Source organism: Carcharhinus amblyrhynchos, chromosome 35 (assembly GCF_965287045.1).
Source record: "Carcharhinus amblyrhynchos chromosome 35, sCarAmb.v2.hapA, whole genome shotgun sequence".
NCBI classification, from domain to species: Eukaryota; Metazoa; Chordata; class Chondrichthyes; order Carcharhiniformes; family Carcharhinidae; genus Carcharhinus; species Carcharhinus amblyrhynchos.
Genome location: NC_137358.1, coordinates 8,561,939 through 8,579,213, shown reverse-complemented (window position 1 = coordinate 8,579,213; position 17,275 = coordinate 8,561,939). Strand labels below are relative to the sequence as shown.

The window sequence follows — 17,275 nt, the reverse complement described above, 5'->3', positions numbered from 1 at the left end:
GAAGGAGTGTGCGCTGGGACCTTACCGTCAACGGGCTGGAGACCTTGCAGGAGACGTGGAAGTTGATGAGATTCTCTCCGACGATAATGTAAGAAACACCGTAACCATCATCTGCGACCTAAGCAACCAAGAGACAGAGGCATCAGTTTCACAAGCTGTGAAGTCTGTAACTTCACCCAGGTGTCGTCACAGTAGCAAAACCTCTCAGTTTAAAAATGAAAAAAAAACTTCCTTTGTCCATTGCTGATAAGGCCAGCATTTGTTGCTCATCTCTAATGGCTCTTGAAAAGGTGGTGATGAGCTGCCTTCTTGAACTGCTGCAGTCTATGTAGTGTAGGTACACCCACTGTGCAGTTAGAGGTATTTCGAGCCAGTGACAGTGCAGGAACGGCGATATATTTCCATGATGTGGAGTTGCCGGCGTTGGACTGGGGTGGGCACAGTAAGGAGTCACACAACACCAGGTTAAAGTCCAACAGGTTTATTTGCAATCACAAGCTTTCAAGATCCACTCACCGGATGAAGGAACAGTGCTCCGAAAGCTCTCGATTCCGAATAAATCTGTTGGACTTTAACGTGGTGCTGTGAGATATATTTCCAAGTCAGGAGGGCTTGCGGGGGAACTTACAAGTGCTATTCCCACACATCTGCTGCCCTTGTCCTCTAAAGGGTAGTGATCATGAGCGTGGAAGGTGCAGTCAAAGGAGCATTGGTGAGTTGCTGCACTGTATCTTGTATATGGTAAACACTGCTGCATCAAAAGGTGGGAGAGAACTGTTTAAGGTATTGGATGGGGTGCCAGTCAAGTGGATTTTTCCTGTATAGTGTCAAACTTCATAAGTGTTATTGGAGCTGCATTCGTCCAGGCAAGGGGAGAGAGTACAAGGCACAAGGCACTCCTGACTTGTGCCTTGTAGACAGTGGACAGGCTTTGGGGAATTAGGAGGTGAGTTACTCACTGCAGAATCTCTGGCCTCAGACTTGCTCTGGTAGGGACAATCGCCGGAAAGCGTGTGATGACTGGGCAGATCATAATGTAATTCCACATGACCCAACATACTTTTGTTATGAAAAGTGAGACTAATTCCAAATAACTCTCAGATGAGGTCACACCCAATCTGGTGTGAATATGTTTGCATTGCTGGCAGAAAAAAATTGGAATGAAGTATTTGTTGTGAAACAGCTTGTGAAAATGTCACGCTGCAAATCTTGTTCCCCTCACTGCCTAAAGATGCTAACTGTTAGAACTTGTGAAATTTACAGTATGAGAGGCCATTCTGCCCATTATCTGTTTACTAGAGTAATCCACATTCATGTTTACTGTCCTGTTTTCCCTCCTTGGCCCTGTAACCTTTTCTGTTTCACTCAGCTACCAATTTTCTCTTAATAAGGAATGAGTTCTGCTTCAACCATTCGCTGTGTAAACAGCATTCCAGGCTTCACCAATCTCCTGCCTAAAGCTATTTCTTCCAACCCCTCTTGTCACTCACAGTCACTGCCTTAGATTGTTGATGCTGTGCCATCGACTCCCAAACAGGAAATAGCCTTTTATTCCCTATCAAGGCACTTCAAAATCTAAAAACAAATCCCACTGAATTGCTCCTTAGCTTCCTCACCGCTAGCAGAAATCATTTCAGTTTCTCAAATGTCCCTTCATAATCATAGTTTTCCATCCCTGGCATCATTCAAACAAATTGTTGCTATGTATCCTCCGGTTCTTCTATACAGCGCTCCGTAACAGTGGGCAGAACCAATGGATTCTACAGAGTTCATTAATTTTATACTCTGTGCATCAGTTAATAGCAACATAGAAATTAGAAGCAGGAGAAGACCATTCGAGCCTGTTCCCCATTCATTTTGATTATGGCTGATCATCAAATCCAATATCCTGATTTCCCCCTCTCCCATCCTATATTCCTTGATCCCTTTAGCCCCAAGGGCTACATCTAATTTCTTGGAATCACGCAACATTTTGGCCCCAACTACTTTCTGTGGGAGTGAATTCCACACATTCACCACCCTCTGGGTGAAGAAATTTCTCCTCACCTCAGTCCTAAGAGGTTTACCCGTTATCCTCAAACTATGACCCCCTAATTCTAGGCTCCCCCTTGCAATTGGGAACATTCTTTTTGATTCTGCTCTGTCTAACCCTGTTAGAATTTTATAAGTCTCTGTGAGATCCCCTCTTACTCTGCTAAACTCCAATGAATGTAATTCTAACCGATTTAGTCTTTCCTTGTATGACAGACCTGCCATCCCAGGAACCAGCCTGGTAAATCTTCGCTGCCTCTAAGGACATACCTCCTCAGATAAGGACATCAAAATTGCACACGATATTCCAGGTGTGGCCTCACCAATGCCCTATACATCAGCAACAAAACAGCCCTATCCCTACATTCAAATCCTCTCGCTATGAACCAACGGGATGAACGAGTACACTATCAAGGGCAGAAGTCTGAGTAGTGTTGAAGAGCAGAAGGATCTTGGGGTCCGGGTCCACAGGACTCTTAAATCGGCCTCGCAGGTGGAGGAGGTGGTCAAGAAGGCGTATGGTGTACTGGCCTTCATTAATCGAGGGATTGAGTTTAGGAGTCGGGAGGTAATGCTGCAACTTTATAAGACCCTTGTCAGGCCTCATTTAGAGTATTGTGCGCAGTTCTGGTCGCCTCACTATAGGAAAGATGTAGAAACTATCGAGAGGGTACAGAGGAGATTTACAAGGATGTTGCCTGGACTGGGAGGCATGCCTTATGAAGTTAGGTTGAGGGAGCTGGGACTCTTTTCCCTGGAGAGACGGAGGTTGAGAGGCGACCTGATAGAAGTTTACAAAATGTTGAGAGGAATAGATAGGGTGGACTCTCAGAGGCTATTTCCCCGGGTTGAAATGGTTGCTACGAGAGGACACAGATTTAAGGTGCAGGGAGGGAAGTTCAGAAGTGATGTTAGGGGTAAGTTTTTCACTCAGAGGGTGGTGAGTGAATGGAATCGGCTGCCGTCAGTGGTGGTGGAGGCGAACTCGCTGGGGTCTTTTAAAAGACTTCTGGATGAGTATATGGGGTTTAATGAGATTGAGGGTTATAGATAGGTCTGTAGGTTGGTAGGTGTTGATGTGATCGGCACAACTCGTGGGCCGAAGGGCCTGTTTGCGCTGTAGTGTTCTATATTCTATGAAGGCCAACATACCATTTGCCTTCTTTACTGCCTGCTATAACTGCATGCTTACTTTCAGTGACTGATGCACGAGGACACCAAAGCCTCTCTCAATTTACAACCATTCAAATATCATATCACAGAATCCCTACAGTTCACAAGGAGGCCATTTGGCCCATTGAGTCAGCATGGAGTCTCTGAAAGAGCACCCCATCCAGGCCCTATCCTCGAACCCCAAGTATTTGTGAGCTGGAATTGGAACCCTTGGTTGAACCAATTTAAACAAATTTTGTGTCATTTTATTGAAGAACTGCTCTCCTTAGCACACTGCAGTAAGTATAACCTTTCATATGCAAGGCCCCCTCTAATGATGTTACATCACGATATCAGCACATGGCACTGTTAAATGTAAGATAAAAGCAACATTCTCACTTGAATAGGGACACTGAGTTTCAACAAGAGAGTCAAAAGCACTGTCCATACAAACTGTGAACTATGGAGAGGATAGTGTTAAACCTCAAAAGGGTTACTCTTTGACAGAGGGTCATCCAAACTCGAAATGTCAGCTATTTTCTCTCCTTACGGATGTTGCCAGACCTGCTGAGATTTTCTCTTTTGGGAAAGGATGTCACAAATTGGGGGAGCAGGCAGGACAAGTGGCAGGGAATATTTACTGCAGGGAAGTGTGAAAGAATATAAAACAAAATCGAGTACTGCAACAGAGGGATCTGTGGGTATGTGTGCATACATTATTGAAGATGGCAGGGCAGGTTGAGAGAGTGGTTTAAAAAACATACAGGATTTATCAGTGCCATTCTATGATCTCATGTTTACTGATCTGGTCAATTCGGTAATTGCCTCAGACCTAAAAAGATCACTCACCTCTCAACTCAGTGAGCAGTGTATCAAAGCAACAACGTGTAAAGGTGAGAATTACATATTGTTACAGCACAGAATGAAGCCTTTTGGCCCGTTATGTATGTATGTGATGGCTCTGCAAATGAACAATTCACCTCATGCCATTCCCCAGCCTTCTCCCCATGATTCTCGTGAACCTTTTCTGCATTCTCACTCATGCACCTTTCTTAAGGTGCCCAGAATCAGACTCACTCCAGTTGAGGCTCTAACCATGTTCTGTACAAGCTTAACGTAACTTACTTGCTCTTTTTCTCTATGCCCTTACTGATAAAGCCTAGGATGCTGTATGCTGTATTAACTGTTCCCTCACCCTATCCTGTCACCTTCAATGATTTATGCACATATACACCTTGGTCCCTCTGCTCTTGCACCCTTTATTTAATTTTGTTTTTCTATGATCTTCCTACCAAAATGAATGGCTTCACAATTCTCTGCACAGAACGTCATTTGGCATTTGTCCACCTATTTTGCCAACTTGCCCGTGTCCTTTTGAAGTTCTGCACTATTTTCTTCATGGTTCACAACCTCTCCAAGTTTCCTACCATCTGCCAACTTCAAAACCTTGCTCCGTTCACCAAGTGAGAGAGAGAACATTAATAAAACAAAATATTAAGTACAATAACGAAGGCGTCATGCTACTCACTGGGCCGAAACCTCCTCCAATGGAGATATATTCGGGATGATTCACAAGGTCGAACAGCTCAATCTGCTGGATGGGGGTTTGACTTGTTGACAGACACCATGGCTCTGAAAGAACCTTTTAAAAAAAATTCACATTTGGATTGGTACAAGAAAATCTACACGAGGACAGCTTTTGAGCGCAAGAGTTCAAATCAATCATGGCAATTCCGTAATCAAAAGACATCCTTCATTCTCACACTGAATTCAAATTAAGACACCTCTCCTTATCCTACTTATACTTTTCCAGAGCCTCAAACTGGTCAATTGCCCCATTTCTGTCGGTCTCTGTTGGACCTCCCTTTCTCTCATGATCTGTCAAACCCAAACTCGCAGTCAGCTAATCACTGCTTCCTCATTTTGATTTATCATTATCACATGTATTAGCATACAGTGAAAAGTATTGTTTCTTGTGTGCTGTACAGACAAAGCATACTGTTCATAGAGAAGGAAAGAAGAGGGTGCAGAATGTAGTGTTACAGTCATGGCTAGGGTGTAGAGAAAGATCAGCTTAGGTCCATTCAAAAGTCTGATGGCAGCAGGGAAGAAGCTGTTCTTGAGTCAGTTGGTACGTGACCTCAGCCTTTTGTATCTTATTCTCAACAGAAGAAGATGGAAAAGAGAATGTCCGGGGTGCATGGGGTCCTTAATTATGCTGGTTCAAGGATCCTACACGTTCCAATTTATACAAGCACCCCCTAGAATTTCTACAACCTCACTGGGCCTGCAGTACAGGACTTAGTTTCTCATCTAGGTAGCTCAATAACTAAATAAAATCAGCCGCTTCAATAAAATGAAATTAAGCTTTGGGAAGTTTTATAATTACCTGATACTATTGTATTCATTTATTCTGTGCATTTAATTTACAGCCTGTCAGGCAGCATCGCAGGAGAGAGAAACAGTTTTAATGCGCAGAATGTTGTGGAGGCGACTGGGGTCTCGAACTGGAGACCTAGAGTGAGCCCCGTATTGCTGCTTTCCAGGAAAGCCCGCTGCATCTTCTTCCACTCAAAAACCTACAAAGGGTTGTGAATGTAGCCCAAGCCATTAGGCAAACCAGCCTCCCATCCAGCAATTCTGTCTACGCTTCCTGCTGCCTCGGAAAAGCAGCTAATATAATTAAGGACCCTACCAGCCCCGGACGTTCTCTATTCCAACTTCTTCCGTTAGGAAAAAGATGCAAAAGTCTGAGGTCACGCATCAACCGACTCAAAAACAACTTCTTCCCTGTTGACCTCTGAATGGACCTACCATATATAAAGTCGAACTTTCTCTACATGACTGTCGCTATGACTGTAACACTATCCTTTCTTTCTTCCTTATGAACAGTATGTACAGCGTGCAACAGACAATACTGTTCACTGTATCCCAACACAGGTGATAGTAATAACTAACAGGACAATGGCACCCTTCCCCTTGAAATCAAAGGCCCCAGGGGTAGAAGTCCTGATCACCAAGAGCTGCTAGACCACTGGCAGCTTAATTGAATACAGCAGCACCAAGGAGACAGCAGCTGCTGCAGATACAACACCCACCAACAGTCTCCATTCCCCAGTGGACCCAGGCACAGGCGACGATTGGTGGAATGGGGTTAGCTGGCAGATAGGGGAGTGCTGGCAGCCGGGGGAAGGGGAGAATCGGTCAATGGGCTTCCCACCTTCCTGATGCCAGCTCCCTCAAACAAATGGACCCCTCACCCTCCCCAGGGGCCTGCAAGCAACCTGCACAGGTTTGCTTGTTATGAACCCCACAACAAAACAAGCCCCCTTCCCTCTCCTCTCCCCTCCCCTCCCCCTGCTTGCTGCAGTTTCAGAACAGTTCTGATGAGTGGTCACCAGGCTGACACCTCTCTCCCTCTTGCTCCGCAGACACTGTCTGACCTGCTGAGTATTTCCAACAATTTGTTTTTATCTCAGATTGCTGAGAGCTCTGTGCAGCAACCTTTCCTTCACTTGATGCCTTGAATCCAATGCTGATTTCCTGCAAGAACGTGAATTGTTCTGCAGAATCTTTTGTGCCGCTGGCGCAGTCACTGGGCTGCGTGGCACAGAGTGAACTCTGGTCTTCTGTCCCTTTCCGCTTACATCTGGCCCCTCTGTCGACTGGCAGTGGCAAGATGGGCAACCCGCCCTGCTGTGAAATGTGGATGCACAGCCTCGGTTTACCACCACCTGCTGTATTTTCCTAAACTGGAGTGAACAAGGCTTTACCTCTTGAAGGAATGGTGAGTTGACTCCCAAGTACTTGGACACCACGTAGAGGCAGAAGAGATGGCGATCTACACCGCAGCCGACCATGGCAAGTCGGCTGATGTGTTGGTGATTTTTGGCAGCAATGCGGAATAAATTTAGGCATTCATCAACCTGCAAAAGAGAATTCTTATTTTCAAATATTGCTGTCTACATTTTTAAAGAGATGCAAAGATTATCACTCAAGAGACAAAGAATTTATTTCTCCCAGTAACTTGCTCAGTGCTGTTTCACATATAGTTCTCACACTCCAGAGATGGTGGTTCTTAGAGTACCATTCCATAACGTATCTGTTACCTTGTCCATGTAGCCATCCTTGACAGGTGACTACAGACGGCAATTTGCAGGCTGTTCAACTCTGGGGGGCATATCAGCCATGCCTGATCCTTTTCACATCTAGGCCGTAATTCTCTGGCCATTCAAGCCAATGGGATTCTCCAGTCCCGCCAGCAGCACACCCCCACCTGCGGGTTTCCAACGGGCACGGGGTGACGTCAATGGGAATTCCATTGACAGCGGCAGGACTGGAGAATCCCGCCACTAGCAGACGACACGCCACCGCTCGCCAACAGCAACACAAGGCAGTGGGACCGCAGAATCTTGCCCATGACGTTCACGTATCCAGGCAGAGATACTGATAATGATCAGGAGCGGCGGAGGGGGACTGATTTTCGTATCCAAAGTGGCCGCGTGGCCACGTGTAGAGTCAAACTGCTGCATCGGTTATCAGCCTCTGGGTTATGCTCTCATCATTAAACCAGAAGGTTGTGGGCGGCACGGTGGCACAGTGGTTAGCACTGCTGCCTCGCAACACTAGGGACCCGGGTTTGATTCCTGGCTTGGCTCATTGTCTGTGTGGAGTTTTCATGTTCTCCCCTGTGTTTCTGTGGGTTTCCTCCCACAGTCCAAAGAGGTGCGGGTTAGGTGGATTGGCCATGCTAAATTGCTTCTTAGTGTCACAAGGGGACTAGCTAGGGTAAATGCATGGTGTTATGGAGATAGGGCTTGGGTGGGATTGTAGTCAGTGGAGACTTGATGGGCCAAATGGCCTTCAAATGCATCGTAGGAATTCTATGATGCTACTCCAGCTAACTGCCACAAAGCGAAACCATGGTGCATCCAGAGAACCACTGACCAGCAGAAAAGCCTTTGGCAAGCACTGGAATTAGTATTTAGTTTCAGTGATTGGTGACATTCATCAGTCTATGTGTTGTAAGGCTTTTACAGGAACTAACAGGATAACAGAGGGAAGTTTTCTCAATACCTTTGATGAGTAGATCTTTTTTTTCGATGCGTCATAAATAAAGTTTTGGACACTATGCCAACTATAAAACATTTTCCATTTTGCTGGACAGCAAAAGAGAGTTTCAGTTCGCCATTTGAGCAAGCTGAGTGCATCGCACTCTCTTCACACAAGGGTTAGTTGACTGGATAAAAGATCATCCCAAAGGTCACCCAAATACGATGTGTTAGCTTTAAGTTGAAGTTTATTTATTAGTGTCACAAGTAACATTGCAATGAAGTTACTGTGAAAATCCCCTAGTTGCCACAGTCCGGCAGCTGTTCGGGTACACTGAGGGAGGATTTAGCACGGTCAATGCACCTAACCAACACATCTTTTCGGATGTGGGAGGAGACAGCAGCACCCTGAGGATACAGCGAGAACGTTTAGACTGGGCACAGTGACTCAAGCTGGGAATCGAACCCACTAGTGCTGTGACGCAGCAGTGCTGTTCTACCCTGGGCTGCGATTCAAGGAACTCCCAATTGGGAAAAACCATACTGCTTCACTTATTCACTTATGGGATGTCGCTGACACTGCCAGCTGTAATTCTCCATCTCCAGTGGTGGTGAGCTACCTTCTTGAACTGCTGAAGTCCTTGCAGTGAAGGCACTCCCACAAAGCTGCTAGGTAGCAAATATCCGGATTTTGACCCAGCGAGAATTAAGAAAAGGAGATATATTTCCAAGTCAGGGTGAGAGGGGAACTTGGAGATCCCAAAAAAAATTGGGGTGCAATATCCCTCCTCATCCTCCCCTGCCAAATCCCTAAAGAGCACATTACCCCTCCTCACCGAAAACTTTTTACTCTCCAGGGTTGTTACGAAGTTGCATGTCTCAACTGTGCACGAGCGCACAGTCTCTGTCCTCCCCTCACGGAACAGCCGGGTCATTGAGGATTCGTAGGTCAGGCAGAACGAACCTTTATCCTGCAACCAAAGGAGCAAAGAAAACAAGTGAAAAGAAAGTCTTGCATTTCCATGTTGCTTTTTGTAACCACCGGACATCTAACAGCACTTTACAGCCAATCATGTACTTTTTGAAATGCAGTCACCATTGTAATCATAGAATCCTACAGTGCAGGAGGAGACCATTCGGCCCATCGAGTCTGCACTGACCGCAGTCCCACCCAGGCCCTATCCCCATAATGCCATGCATTTACCCTAGCTAGTGCCACTGACACTAAAGGGTAATTTAGCGTGGCCAATCCACCTAACCCGAAGGAGTTGCAGGGAGAACGTGGAAACTTCACACAGTGAGCCAAGCCGGGAATCGTACCCAGGTCTCTGGCGCTGTGAGGCAGCAGTGCTAACCACCGTGCCGCCCACATCTATTATCCTTGCACCTGGTCTGGCCTACATGTGACTCCAGACCCACAGCAATGTGGTTGACTCTTAGCTGCAACTCCGAAATAGTCTAGCAAGCCATTCAAAGGCAACTAAGGACGCCAGCCTTGCCAGTGGCACTCTCATCCCATGAAAGAGTAAAAAAAAACAGTGTTGGAGTGTCAGCCTTGACTTTTGTGCTCAAGCTCCGGAGTGGGACTTGAACCTGGAACTTTGTGATTCAGAGGCACGTGTACTACCAGTTGAACCACAAGCCTGAGGTACAGTAAATATCGTGCTCCCTTCATTATATAAAACAATTCTCCAAGATTTCTATTTACAGACAAATTCTATTTACTAGCTATTTGTGAAAAACACAATGGAATACCCCAATCATGACGAAAACCTTGTTTCCTATTTCAAACATGAATGAACGAAGGGAGAGGGAGAGACAGACAGTGGGAGGATGGATATCTATAATACAGACTGGAACCTAAAGAGCAAAGAGGAGTGACAGAATAATGATAATAATATTACATAATGATAACACAAACTAGAGTGCGGTCAAGGTGGATGGGAGATTCACAGATCACGTTTAAGTGTTCAGGTAGTTTTACATCAGTAGTTAAATTGTTGGATAAAAGCAAATTATTACGGATGCTGGAATCTGAGTTGTTGGAATTGTTCTAGTTCAACTTCCCAGTTCTTACACCTAAGTATCTGTACTATCTTTAGCTTCTTACGTCTGGATTCACTCATGGGACATGTAAGGGTCATGCAGGTTTCAAATGCAGACATCTTGCTGTCAGTCTGCAACACTTGTGTAGTTGCTTCAGGTGTGGAACAACCTATTATAGGCCAGGGAAAGATAACCAAAAGTTGGCATTGCCACACAGTCAGTCACAGCGCAGCCTGCTGTATAAGCCAAGGTTTGGGTGGCAGGCACGGTTCAGTGTGCGAACTGTTACGTATTAAGTTGCTACATTTAGCTGCAATATTTCTACAATTTTTTTACTTTCATTTGAAAAAAGATGATAACTGAGAGACGTTGAAGGAAAGTGGTGTAGATTGAAAGGGCACAGTAAGAATTCTCACAACACTAGGTTAAAGGCCAACAGGTTTATTTGGTAAAGTCCAAAGATGTGCAGGTCAGTTTGATTGGCTATGCTAAATTGCCCCTTAGTGTCGGGGGAATTAGCAGGGTAAATACATGGGGTTACAGTGATTGGGCCTGGGTGGGATTGTTATCAGTGCAGGCTCAATGGGCCAAATGACCTCCTTCTGCAATTTTGGGGTTCTATGATCACGAGCTTTCAGATCACTGCTCCTTCATCAGGTGAGTGGAGAGTTGGGTTCACAAACATGGCATATATGGGCAAAGACACAATTGCAAGATAATAGTTGGAATGTAGGTCTTTACAGGTACTTAAGCTTTTATAGGTACAGACAACGCGAGTGGAGAGAGGGATAATGACAGGTTAAAGAGGTGTGAATTGTCTCAAGCTAGGACAGCTAGTGAGATTTTGCAAGCCCAGGCCAAATGGTGGGGGTTACACGTAGTGTGTCATGAACTCAAGATCCCGGTTGAGGCCTCATGTGTGCGGAATTTGGCTATCAGTTTCTGCTCGGCGATTCTGCATTGTCGTGTGTCTTGAAGGCTGTTTTGGATTGAAAGGATGAGAGAGATGGGTACAGCAAGAGATTAAAAAAAAGACTGAGGGGAACTTATTGCAAATGGGTTAAGGAATGAAAAGAAAAAGAAGAAAGGCAAACAAGGGTACTGAGAATGAAGAGCTGGGCACGGGTGGGAAAGGCAGAAGGTGGCGGATAAGGAGGAATAAGCAAAAAACAAGAGGGAGAAATAATTGAGAAAAGGGTGACAGTGGAAAAGAAAAGAATGGGGAAACAAGATGTGTAAAGAGGGAGAAATAAATGGGGAAAATTAAGTTGAATGTGGGAAATTGCAAAGTGCTGTGATTCAAACAGTTATGGGTTAGGGAGGTAGAAAAAGTTGGAGGTAGCATGTATGAATGGAAGCAAAACAAATCAATAGTTAAAAAATTGTGAGCTGTGCATGTATATATGAAAAAAGCATAATATTTAGAAGTGCATTATCAAAATTACTGCAAATGTGGGGTTCTTAACAAATCATTCTTTAACAATGCTTTATGAATAATTGATTTGATTTATTATTTTCACATGTATTCAGCTGTACAGAACCTTAGTTAGGCCTCATTTAGAATATTGTGTACAATTCTGGTCACCACACTACCAGAAGGATGTGGATGCTTTGGAGAGGGTGCAGAGGAGGTTTACCAGGATGTTGCCTGGTCTGGAGGGTATTAGCTATGAGGAGAGGTTGGAGAAACTCAGTTTGTTCTCACTGGAACGACGGACATTGAGGGGTGACCTGATAGAGGTCTACAGGATTGAGTGGCATGGACAGAATGGATAGTCAGATGTTCTTTCCTCGGGTTGAAAAGTCAAGTACTAGGGGACATAAGTTTCAGGTGCAAGAGGAAAAGTTTAGAGATGTGCGAGGCAAGTTTTTCTTTACACAGAGGGTGGTGGGAGCAGGTACAAATGTGTCATTTAAGGGGCATCTAGACAAGTACATGAATAGGATGGGAATGGAAGGATATGGACTCCGTAAGCGCATTCAGTTTTAGTTTAGGCCAGCATCATGATCGGCGCAGGCTTGGAGGGCCGAAGAGCCTGTTCTTGTACTGTACTCTTCTTTGCTCGTTGTACATTGAAAAGTACTGTTCCTTGCGTGCTGTACAAAGCATACCGTTCATTGGCTACATAGAGGAGAAGGGAAGGAGAGGGCGCAGAATATAGTTAAAAGCAAATTACTGCAGATACTGGCATCTGAAACCGAAAGAGAAAATGCTGGAAAATCTCAGCAGGTCTGGCAGCATCTGTAAGGAGAGAAAAGAGCTGACGTTTCGAGTCCGGATCAGATGACCCTTTGTCAAAGCCAAAAGGCCTAGAAAGTGGGAGATATTTATACTGCAGGGTGTGGGAATGAAAGATGAATCACAGCCACAGAAACAAGGGGAAAGTCTAAGAGCTGCTATTAGCCCTTCCGCTTGTTTCTGTCGCTATGACTCATCTTTCATTTCCACACCCTGCAGTACAAATATCTCCCACTTTCTAGGCCTTTTAACTTTGACAAAGGGTCATCTGAGCTTGAAACGTCAGCACTTTTCTCTCCTTATAGATGCTGCCAGATCTGCTGAGATTTTCCAGCAATTTTTTCTTTTGGGTAGAGAATATAATGTTGCAGTTACATACAAGGGGTAGAGAAAGATCAGCTTAATATATGCTAAGTCCATTCAAAAGTATGATGGCAACAGGGAAGAAGCTGTTCTTGAGTTGGTTAGTACGTGTACAGGTATCCAAGAGGAAGTTACAAGCTGAAACTAATCGCTATCTTCTAATTGTTTCTCTGTAAAATAATAGATAGCCAATAGAAAGATACCAAAAGGAAAGGAGTGCTATATTGCTGGAAACATTATTAAAGTTTAAAGTTCATTTATTAGTCATAAGTAGACTTAGTCACACTTCAATGAAGTTACAGTGAAAATCCCCTAGTTGCAACATTCCAGTCACTGTTTGGGTACACTGAGGGAGAATTTATCATGGCCAAAGCACCTAACCAGCATGTCTTTGGAGGGTGGGAGAAAACCGAAGTACCTGGAGGAAACCCACGCAGACACGGGGAGAATGTGCAAACTCCACACAGACGGTGACCCAAACCAGGAATCGAATCCAGGTCCCTGGTGCTCTGAGGCCATTATGTGGCGATATCAGCGTTGGACTGGGTTAAGCAGAGTAAGAATCACATAAGCAAATGGAACGTTGGCATTTATTGCAGAAGTACTAGAGTGTAAAAGTAGAGAAGTGTTGCTGCGATTGTCTAGGTTGTTGGTGAGACCACATCTGGAGTGTTGTGTCCAGTTTCGTCTCCTTTCATGAGGAAGGATGTGCTGACATTGGAGGCATTTCTTACCGTGCTGTGAGGCATCAGTGCTAACCACTGTGCTGCCAAAATACTGCAACCGTGTTAACCCGCCATTAAGTCAACAAAAACAAAAATCTGATGACACAGACAGGTATCTGATGACCTTGCACACTCTTAGGATCCAGGGTCTCCAGTTTAAAAACCTATGGTTTACATGTAGAACAATGAACATATCCAACAGTGATTTACAGGATCTTACGGAGTGAGTGCAGACTATAATCAAAGGGTTCAAATGGATAATACCATCTTAAAGACGCAGATGTATTTCTTGCTTGGGATAACAACTGCTACCTGGGAGTGAGCTGCAAGCTGAAATCTAATCGAGTCGTGTAGATAGAAAGTAGTTTCATGCATATCTAAAACAGAGCAATTTAGCTGTCTAGACAGCTACTCATTCTTATGGTGTCCTGATCCAAGACAAACGGGAAATAGCAGTTAGACAAACAGATGGTTGAGTGCATCCCACATTGTTAGAGACTTGCAAGCAAGATGCCCAAAAGGCTGGTTTTGGCTGATTCACAGATGATCTACAGTTGTTATTAGATTTCTCAATAAGGTTCGAATTGCATGCACACAGCAGCACCCATTTATTAAACATCACCAACTAAACAGATCTATAATGTTTCTGGTAGATCATATCCATATCTGGTAGATCATATCGGTTAGGGAGGTGAATCAAATCCACCTCCCTACCTGATCCCCATATTCCTTTAAGCTGTTTTTTTAAAAATATATCAATCTTCTTCTCGTCACCATCTAATGATTCAGATTCCACCATGCTATGGAGCAGCGAGTTTCACAAATTCACCACCCTCCTCATCACCGTTTTAAATCTGCCATCTTTCAACCTATACCTATGACCACTTGTCCTAGATTGCCCCACAAGGGGAAACATTTAGTCTACGTTTTCTTTATCAATCCCTTTTAAAATTTTAAAAGCCTCAATCAGATTCCCACTCAGCCTTCTAAACTCCAGCGAGTACAAGCCCAAACTGTTTAACCTCTCCTCTGTGAAATCAATCGGGTGAACTGCCTCTGAACTGCCTCCAGTGCCACCACGTCCTTCCTCAAGAAAGACCACCAAACTGGACACAATACTCCAGATGTGGTCTCACCAACACCCGATATAATTGCAGCAACAATTTTATAGTCCCGTCCTTTTGCAATAAATGCTAACACTCCATGTACACGCTGGTACAGCAGATTATTTTCATTTCCTTGTTGCTCTTTGTTGAGGCAAGCCATCTGACTGGCCGAGCTCTAATGCAAGAGAACTGGTTCTGAAAACCCTGGCCAATCTCTTCACATTTTGTTTGACATACGTCGCGAGATTAGAATTTGGCGTTTGTAAGAATGGTAAGATTGTAAAATGCTAGAGCAAAAGCACTGCATGGTCCCTTTAAAAGCTGGTGCTTTTTCTGTGCTTGGAGAGTTAAAGAAAAATCAAGTACACAGACAGACCAAACTGAAACGTTTGTATCGAAAGGCCAAGCAGCAGTTTTCGCCAAGACAACAAGCTTTTGAATTTCGCCAATCAATTTGAATCAAGCACTTTAGTTACCAAGAATCTATTAAATTTAAATCTGATGGTTTTGACAACCTAAGACCAATCCTATTGTGGAAAATATTGATTTGTCATCACAGGTATAAAAGAGGGGGGCAGTGGGACAGAAAGAGAGAGCAACTGCCACCTGCCAGGGATAACAGCTCTGTCTCCCTCTCTCTCTCTCTCTCGAGAATTGCTGGCTCTCACAGCTTCATCTTAGAGAGTGCACCATCTAAATAACAAAGGTACCAAAGAAGAAAGAAGTTGCAGACAGAGGAATCAACAGAGAAGGCCCAGAGTATTCTGGAAGACAAAAAACCTGGTCGTAATTTAGAGAGTGACTAAACTCTATTTTTATTAATGAGTGGGAATTGTATTTATTGGAAACAGCTTTCCATTAGAATCTTGACTTATTTGGGAATAGTTAATAGTTAGAAGGGATTTATTTGGTTTAATAGTTTAGTTGATTTGCTCACTGTTAGTTAGATAAATACATTATTATTATTATTATTATTATTATGTGTTGATTTGAGTGTCAGGGATTTATTTTACATTTAACCACTAAAAGTTACTGAATAGTAGGTCACACCACTTCACACACGCTTTTTACAGATTATAAGGGGAGGTACTCCTCTTTGGGTGTTTCCCAGAGGGGGAAATCAACCTCCACTTTATAATATAAAAATTATGTCAATTCTTTTTCTGCGGAAAAGGTCAGAGGAACAGAGCACCAGTCATTCCCCAGCCATAGCGGTGAAACACCAGAACATGCGTTTCCCCTCAGAACTGGACCAGCGACTGATGACCCAGCTTGAACCCTCAGGTGGAATTTTTCCATCCCGCCTGCCACGGGAATTGTAGTGGGCGGGACACAGACTATGCAAAGGTCTGTGGAACTTGGGTGGGATTTTCCAGCCTTGCTGGGGGGTAGGGGGCGGGACGGGGCAGGACGGGGCAGTGGGGGGCGGGGGGGCGAGCATGGCAGGAAAATCCCGTCACTCGTCTTTTTCTTAACTTCCCATTTTTAGCCCAACCCGAATCCCAGCTGCGAGCCACTTGCTCAGCTGGCCAGACATCCTCTTCTTGGTCCTTACCCTGAAGTTAGCGAGCTGCAGTGCAATCTGGATGAAGGCGTCAGGGCTGGTCCGGCACTTCTTAATCATACCTTTGCCAAACTTGGTGAACGGGAATGCATAGAAATCAACATCGTCAGCCAGTTTCTGTGCTACCTTCAGTGAATGCATGATCACATCTTGGCACTGAGGGAGAGAGGAGAGGCAGAAGAAATCAATTTTAGAACCAACAATAGCGTTTTATTGGGCTCAAAAATCCACTCATATCAAATATTAATCCCACCATTAATTCATTAAGTCAATATTTAGTAGGAGCGGCATAGTGGTTAGCACCACTGCTTCACAATGCCAGGGGCCAGATTCGATTCTGGCCTTTGGTAACTGCGTGCAGTTTGCACATTCTCCCCAAGTCTGCGTGGGTTTCCTCCGGGTGCTCCAGTTTTCTCCCACAGTCCAAAGATGTGCGAGTTAGGTGGATTGGCCATGCTAAATTCCACCGTAGTGTCAGGGGGATTAGCAGGGTACATATATGAGATTACAGGGATAGGGCCCAGGTGGGATTGTTGATGGCGCAGGTTTGATGGGCCAAACGGGCTCCTTCTCCACTGTAGGGATTCTAATACATCTGATATGTTTTCACATATGGCACTCAAGTTACATAATCAAACCGTTCCTGCCATTAGCAGTGATAGACCTGTAACCGCAGGGGAGGCAATGGCCTAGTGGTATTATCGTTAGACTATTAATCCAGAAATTCAGCTAACGTTCTGGGGACCCAGGTTCGAATCCCGCCATGGCAGATGGTGGAATTTGAATTCAGTAAAAAAAATCTGAAATTAAGAAACTACTAATGAAACCATTGTCGACTGTCGGAAAAACCCATCTGGTTCACTAATTTAGGGAAGGAAATCTGCCGTCGTTACCTGATCTGGCTTACATGTGACTCCAGAGCCATAGCAATGTGGCTGATTCTCAACTTCCCTTCAAGGGTACCTAGGGGTGGGCAATAAATGCTAGCCAGCCAGCAA

General features: G+C 44.6%; 1 protein-coding gene across 4 annotated transcripts in view; it reads right to left on the bottom strand.

Moving 5' to 3' along the window:
* Positions 1-17,275, bottom strand: part of LOC145361714 (carnitine O-palmitoyltransferase 1, liver isoform-like) — a 107,641-nt gene that overhangs the window by 4,246 nt on the left and 86,120 nt on the right. For all 4 annotated transcript variants that reach the window (XM_080217633.1, XM_080217634.1, XM_080217635.1 and 1 more), the window contains exons 14-18: positions 16,269-16,433; positions 9,071-9,205; positions 6,957-7,109; positions 4,712-4,825; positions 26-118 (exon numbers count right to left, since the gene is read on the bottom strand). In XM_080217633.1, the coding sequence (XP_080073759.1) occupies positions 26-118; positions 4,712-4,825; positions 6,957-7,109; positions 9,071-9,205; positions 16,269-16,433 (660 nt within the window). The remainder of the gene's footprint in view (positions 1-25; positions 119-4,711; positions 4,826-6,956; positions 7,110-9,070; positions 9,206-16,268; positions 16,434-17,275) is intronic.